The sequence below is a fragment of the Pimephales promelas genome, chromosome 16 (assembly GCF_988280905.1).
Source record: "Pimephales promelas chromosome 16, fPimPro1.hap1.1, whole genome shotgun sequence".
In the NCBI taxonomy this organism is placed as follows: Eukaryota; Metazoa; Chordata; class Actinopteri; order Cypriniformes; family Leuciscidae; genus Pimephales; species Pimephales promelas.
Window position 1 is genome coordinate 21997141 of NC_142784.1, and position 8175 is coordinate 22005315.

Sequence of the window (8175 nt, forward strand, 5' to 3'; positions counted from 1 at the left end):
CTCTATATCAGGGATGATTCACGGATTTCGAGTCAGTGTGTGATGCGACTCTGCACAGAAAATTATCTGACAATCATTCATTACAATAGCTGTTGTTCCGTGGCACGCCACTGAAATGAGGACAAAAAAAGCCAGAAAACGCGCTGCATGAGTCTGACAGGCGGATGCAGGTGAAGAGTTGACTGCGAAAGTGGATCTATTGCATAATCAGATCGAGCACAAAGATAGGCAACGAGGGTCGAGGGAGCTTCGTTTTGAACTATGGCGGCAACAAATATCATTATTCTGACATAGATTTTGATAACGAGAAAACGTGCCACCTTGGAGAACAGCGGCGAGTTGTTGGATATGAGGATAAAAAACACCCCGCCTCAAAACTTTCAAGTTTAAAATCTTGCTACCAGAGTTTGCATTCATTTTCAGGCTACCTGTGCAGCAGTGTGCTCTCAATTAACACTAAACTGACTAGCTTATGTGATTTTGTGTGTTTTTTAAAGCCAACATCGGCAGCTTTTGGAGGTATAGGCTATTTGTGCAGCCTCAGAAGCCGTTCAAATGCTGGAATGGATTGGTGCTGCTTGTTTTATGATTTTATTGGCCATACTCTGGCCAGTGGTGAAGTGTTTTGGAGCGGAGAGTCACTCCACCACGCTGCTGCTTCCACAGCGCGAGAGTAAAAGATCCGCGGAGAGATGCGACTCGAAACTCGAGGGACAAGGTGAATCAGCCACAGTCGCTTTGATATGCAAGCCCTCTGCACTGGCAAACTACCTTCTCAAACATTGCATGACTTTTTGCAAGTCGTTATCGATACCAAAATGGAACTGGCGAATGAGTTCGTCTTTACAAACTGTCTTCGGTGCTTTGTGGCCGTTCGACTGTCCCGTGCATTTCATCCGAGATCATTTGCAGTTGAGTGATGATGGACTCGTGGCGTTAGACTGGGCTGTTGTTGGTGCAGCACATCACAAGAGGCGCAGGACTTCCAGTAATTCCACAAGTCCCGTTCTGCTTATCATTCCCAACTCCTATGGGAAAATCACCAGGAATGTGTTAAAGGTAGGCTACTTGCATTTTATAGTGAAAACAGATCAACAATATATCTGAGAATATCGCAAAACACAAATGTATTGCATCGTTATAGTACCTAGATATTTTTTATATCTAGTTTATATATAGCCTATATATTGTCACTTGTGTGTGTGTGTGTGTGTGTGTGTGTGTGTTCTCTGACTCTGACCCATTTTTATTCTGAACCAATTATGATATTTTAACTTTGACCTTTCAGTGTGCTATGCAGCTGAGTGAATATATATAATTCAAATATGGCTGAAAGGGAATTCTACATTTTGCCATTATAATGAAGCGTCCCATTGGATGCAATTTTCTCCTAAAACACTATATGGCTACAGAAATGTTTCCTGACCTAAACACTTAGGAGTAGTCCACTTTTTAAAAAACTTCTGCTGATAATTTACTCACCCCCATGCCATCCAAGATGTCCATGTCTTTTTTTCTTCATTCAAAAAGAAATTAAGGTTTTTGATGAAAACATTCCAGGATTTTTCTCCATATAATGGACTTCAATGGGAACCAAACGGCCCTTATTCATCGTCTGGAATCGTTTAAAGCCCTTTGAACAGTTTGCAGTTTGGACTGAAACTCTCTTTTGGACCTTGAACCGTTTGGTTCCCATTGAAGTCCATTATATAGAGAAAAATCCTGGAAAAACCTTTCTTTCTTTTTAATTAAGGTTTCAAAAACCTTAATTTCTTTTCGACTGAAGAAAGAATGACATGGATATCTTGGATGACATGGGGGTGAGTAAATTATCAGCAAAAGCTTTTTTGAAAGTGAACTACTCCTTTAAAGATCTTTGCTGTTGTGACTTGAATTTGTTGGCCAATCCAGAAGGCTAATTCACTTATGTTTTTCTAACATGGTCAGTTACTTGACCATTTTTTGTTGTGCATAAATTGCACATTCAATATGTTAATTAAGTTTATAACAAGTTGCTACATAAAGACTACCAGATGTCTGGTAAATGGTAAACTCGCATTCTTGTTGTACTTCTTATTTAGCAACCATGTTTTGAAAATTCCAAATCTCGGTCTACTTGACTGAAAAGTGGTTTTATAAAGTGTGCTTATACACACACACACACACACACACACACACACACACACACACACACACACACACACACACACACACACACACACACACACACACACACACACACTTTTCAGGCTTTTCCAGGCAGCTTAATGTGCATTTGAGGCTAAAACAATATGAAATCAACAATATGAAATGCATTCTTTAGTGTCATTTTTAACAAACAGGACAGGTGAAACTGATACGGTACAGAAAGAGTTAATAAATGTACTTTGAGTGAGGCTGCATTATGCACAGTCTGAATTTAAAATGATTTGAGGCAAGGATCAAAGTAGTCTTGAGAATATGAAACTGGGGTACAGTAAGGTGACGTGAATACTCTGACTGTTTTGCATTTAAGTGAAGATGCTTCATGACTTTTTCATTATTTCTGGCAATTATAGCATGCATGATAGAGCTTCTCTCAGACTTTTTGAAGCAGAATCAGGGGTGAGTCATTCCTCCTCAGCCCATTTGGAGCTCACTCCATGTTCCAGACCTACAGTAAAGCTCCAGGCAACTTTAAGTACACTCATTAGATTTCACACTCCACTCCATTGTGGATGGTTCCTGGAGAAATGTACTCTGTTTTCACCGAAACTTTGTTAGCTGTGCATTGTGAGTATAATCAGTTCTGTTAGCAGGCTCTTCTACTTCTCCTTTTTGTGTAGGGCATGACTGAGAGGAGTCATGGTGAAGATATCTTTGTAGAGAGATAAGAGCCATATAAAAGTCAAAGTGCTGCGTTCTTAAAAATAATGGTTCTTTATTGACATCAGTGGTTCCATGAAGATCCTTTAGCATCCATTGAAACTTTCCACTGGACAAAAGGTTCTTTATATTTTTGAAATGTTTTTTTTTTCAATAAGAAAAAAAAATTGTTCTCACTGAAACATTCTTAAGGAACCAAAAATGCTGCGCAAAAAACAAAAACAAAAACAAAGAAACAAAAAAAACCAACAACAAAAAAAACAAAAACGTTTGAAACCTTTATTTTTAAGAGTGCACTTCTGCATGGCCAAGTAGTCTGGGATAATTAGCTCAATTGCGTGTGCGTGCGTGAGTGTGTAAAACTGTATATTTGACACTAGGCCGTGATTAGACTGACTGTTACAGTAACCACATTTAAATTAGTACTGACCCAGCTTTTTTTTAAATGTACGTACAGAACAATAAAGTAATGCATATGGTTCCCTTTTAGTTTTATAGACCATTTCACAAGATACTGGTCTAGAAGCACTTCCTGTTTCAGTTTTTTAACACTACAAAAAAGCTGGGATAAAATACAACCAACAGAACATTTAAAACTGAATCAAAAAGTTAAACAAACATCTTTAAGATGTTTTCTTTACATGTGAAATAAAGAAAACAGTTACAAACTGAAACAGGAAGTGCTTCTGGACCAGTCTTGTTTACATCTTGTGAAATGGTCTATAGTGTCTGTTTCATGGTTATATCTAAGTCTATGTTAAAATAGAAACATTTGAAGGGTTTGGTTGGGGTTGAATTCTAGTCCACTCCATGTGTTTCAGAGGAATGTTATACACACCGTGATTATTGCACACAGGCGAGAGGCTGGACCAAATTTGCACATCGCAAATGTGTGTGCAGTGTGTTTCCTGGCTGGTCAGGGAATTGACGCAAGTAAGGGATATGAAAATGCTGTGGTGTACTTGGGCAGATCCGGTTTCTACATTAAGTCGTATTCATTTGCACCTTAGCCCGATAAGTAATTTGCCATCATGAATAGAATAGAGGAATTGCTGTTGCTTGTTTTGGGGATTTTGCTGATAGTAAGAGAATGTGGGATGACAGGAAGTAATGGGGAAAAAGAGGAATGGGATGGAGATGTTTATGTCCAGATTTGTCGCATATGAGCGCTACAAGTCATTGTGAAAAACACCAAGACCCTTGTTCTTGGCTAGATTTGAATCCTTCATTTTTTTTTTTTAGGTATACATTATGCACAACATATTGGTATCATTTAGAACTCAAGCTAAATATATTTACATTTATCTCCGTCAAAGAACATGAAAATATTTTGCACTCTGATGGATTGTTTGTTTATAAGGATTCTTCAGACTTGTGAAACTTGAGGAATTTGGCATCACTCTTGCTGGTCCTTCCATCGAGTAACAGAATTTAACACAAGCCTGATGTTAAGACAATTCAGCAACCGGGTAGCAATGACCATATTATGGTAGTATATACTGTATATTTTATTTTATAACAGGTAGTTTATGGCAACTCTGTTTCTAAAAATGTTTAGTTTAGAATATTTATTTTTACTTTAACTCAAGACTACTTATTATAGGTGTGGACAAGACTCAAGCAAAACATCTTTGTTTATATGCACAAGTATGACCCTTGTGTGCTGTATCTGGCCTGTGACCGTTTCTGTTTTTTCTTCTCAGCTCTGCGAGGCAGCCTTGAGTCACGGGTACCTTCCTGTGATCTTCAACCGTCGGAGTCAGAACGGGACACCACTCTGTACCATCAAGCTGCAGCAGTTCGGCGACCCGACCGACCTGCGGGAAGCGGTGCGCTACATTCGGTACCGGCAGCCGGCGGGTCAGATCTACGCTGTGAGCGAGAGCACTGGTTCAGGACTGCTCCTCTCCTACTTGGGCGAGTGTGGGTCCTCCAGCTATGTGACGGCTGCGGCCTGCCTGTCTCCGGTTTTCCGCTGCCAGAGCTGGTTTGAGAGTGGCCCGACCAGACCGTTCAACTGGGCACTTCTGCTTTACCAAAAAATCTGCCTCAGCAGGTAGGGTTGATCTTCTGTTTCCACAAAATATCTGTTTATATTCATTTAGAATTGAGCTTATCTTTAATGATGTTGAGAAAAAAAATTATTTTAATTTTTATTCGATTAAATTCAAGGGATCATTGGCTTAGACAACAGAAATACACAATACACACAATTTCAAATATAACAAATAGAAAACATTGAAAAGCAGTCCAGTATCACATTCAAGTATAAAATATTTAAATGTATGTGTCAACATGATTAAAAAAAAGTTAAGAAAAATGTTAAAAATAGGACACTAAAAGTTGTTTATCAAAGCCTGTTTTCAAAATGTCCCGTCGCCTGCAATTTTTCAGTTTAAAAAAAAAATCTTTCGTATAAATTATGGTTAAAAAAACAAGAACAAGAAGAAACAGTTTAAAAGTGGGATGAAGACATGTATGAAAAAGGGATATATAAAATATATTCTTTGAATCTTAGTCTTTATATCTTTTACCAGTTTAATGATAAAAATACCAATTCCATGTTCTTGAATGGCAGTACATAAATGAAACCTTATTTAAATTAACGTTGTGTTGTCTTTTCCAAAGGGATTGGTCACAATAAGGCATTTCTAAAATAAATCAGCTCAGGGTGATCCAAATTAAAATACAATGCTATTGCCATAAGGACTAGTGATACATATCCTTTGCCATTGATTTCTGTGATTTGTCTAAATGGGTTGCCTGCTCAAATCGATGATGATAACAAAACTCTTCCTTTGCTCCTCTGCAGATATAAAACTGTGCTCGGGGAGCTTGTCCACACAGACAACTTATTCTCCAGCTGCTCTTTGAAGGCGATGGAAGAGACGCTGTTCTGTCATTCTGGCTCAAAAGGGGTGACAGCGGATGGAGGAGGTAGCTGGGAGGCGTACTGGGAGCGGAACGACCCTCTGAGGGACATAGATGAAGTAGCCATTCCTGTGCTGTGTGTGTGCAGCCAGGACGACCCCATCCGAGGGGACGACCAGGCCACTCTACCCTTTGAGCTTTTTGAGAGCAATCCACATTTCTTCCTGCTTTTGACTGCCCACGGAGGCCACTGCGGCTTCTCCACAGCAGACGAGGGCCCGATCGTCTGGAGCCACCAAGCCTTACTGGAGTTCTTTCGCGCCACCACCGATTTCTTTGCCGCGGAGGAGCGTGCCAAGCTGGCAGCCCGGCGGAGGGGTGTGAGCGGGACTGGCAAGACTTTCCGCCATCGCAGCGTCAGCACATGCAAAAGACTGCCCGTCTGCTCGCATAACATTCACGCCATTTACAACTGGCAGAGGTCCTACACCAGATGATGATGTGCTCAGTGGGTCCCCTGCTTTGTTTGGGATTTGGGAGTGACTAAAAAAGCAAAGAGCACTGCTAGAAAAAGGTAGATTAGAACCATTTGTCTGACTTGCTTTTCATCGCAGCCAAGAAAGCCAGCAGTCGAGTCAAAATAGCTCAGTTTACATTCAGGACTATGTAGAATTAGACTATCAATGTCAACAGATGAACAATGCCTATCTTTGAGACTGTTGAAACATTACGGTCAGTGGGGTTAAAACATTTTTTTTTTTATGTTTTAGATAATAAGACTTAGCTAGATATCCTGAAATTTCTTACCACATTTTGGCTCACTAAATTTGGAAGGATTGATTGTTAAAAAAGTTTGCCAAACTAAAGAAAATAAAAAAAAGTAAAATAACAGAAAATAAACTTAATTCTCTGAAAATAAGCTGTAATGTTCATTTATCTAGGATGTTTATATGATAATCTCAATATCATTAAAAATGTATTATTATTATTCATTTATTTAATATATTTATTATTATTATTATTAATATATATTTTTTGAATGAGCCTTGAAGTCATGTTTCTCTTTTTCAAAGGGTTGGTCCAAATGATTTTTATGTACCTCATGAATATTCTAAAATTTAGAGAAAAAAAAAACATCTACATAGTGGCCCTTTGATACTTTTGACGTCATTAATGTTTTGCGTTAGTGCATACAATAATGAAAAGTGACAGTCTGCCGTTAGAAAGGCCTGTGGAATCGGAGTAAAATGTCAGTCGGCACTGCTGGGGTTTCTTATGACGTCATTCTGAGGTTTCAGGGAAAGCTGACAAGGGTGGAGCTAGCTTTGCAGATTTTCACACTGATTTTTTTCCCTCACTGTTTTTGTTTACTGCCTTTTCTGTCTCCATTTAAAAAATGTGTAATGTCAAACTCTTGTTTAAATTATCTGTGAACTTGGGAGCTTTCATTAAAGGGTTTCAGCTAAATACGTTTGTGTATGCGAATCAGGTTTTTGTTAGTAAACAGTACGTCAGAATTAGAGGTTATGCAACAGACTGTATGGAACAGAAATGGTTTTTAATTGACTCCCACAGTTGTTCCTGAGAGCAGACTCAGAAAAGTGATTGCCAAACTGAAGCATTTGTCAGCATTTAGTCACAAAGCTCTATGCTATCTGATCCTGGAATCACACAGTTCATTTGATGCATGATCAGGCTTTTACTGGACAGCCCCAAATTTAACTTCAGCCTGGAGCCTGAGCTTAGACAGAGGAGGTATGATAAGAAGAGACGGTCTCTGCAGACTACAGCTCTGACAGGCAGCACTACGGCAGTTTAAAATGGCTTTACTCTTCATAATCAACCTATAATACAGTCAAACCAAAAATTATTCACTCGCACAAATCAGCTATAGTGTCCTGGACAATAAATATGAAAATTGATATCTGGTGTCTGAATAATTTTGGGTTTAACTGCATCAAATCAGTTAGTATCATCCTGGAAATATATTAATATGCATTGTCCGTATATGTTCTGTTAATAAACGTGTATTATAGTAATATGACTGGATATTTATAGGCATCTGCAGTACTGTTCTAAAGTTTTGGATTGCTTAGATTTTTTTCATGCTCCCCTTGGCTGCATTTATTTTGTCTGCAAAAATACGTAATATTGTGAAATATTATTACAATTTAAAATAACTTTTTTCTATTTGAATATATTTTAAAATATAATTTATTCCTGCAAAGCTAAATTTTCAGAATCATAATTCACATGATCCATCAGAAATCATTGTATTATGCTGATTTGATGCATTTTTTTAATCAATACTGAAAAAAGATGTGCTACTCAACTTTGCCATAGTTTGAAACCGCAAACTCTATTTTGATACATTCAGTGTCAAATAACCTGTGTTATAAATATAGCAAGATTGTTTTTTACTAAAATGATAGTCAAAAT

General features: G+C 38.3%; 1 protein-coding gene across 1 annotated transcript; it reads left to right on the forward strand.

Annotated features, from left to right (window-relative positions):
- abhd15a (abhydrolase domain containing 15a) lies at positions 1–7203 on the forward strand. The gene is made up of 3 exons (XM_039670460.2): positions 1–1059; positions 4569–4921; positions 5678–7203. The coding sequence occupies exons 1-3, from the start codon at positions 556–558 to the stop codon at positions 6231–6233; spliced, it is 1413 nt and encodes a 470-aa protein (XP_039526394.1). The 5' UTR covers positions 1–555; the 3' UTR covers positions 6234–7203.
- Positions 7204–8175: the final 972 nt, after the last annotated feature.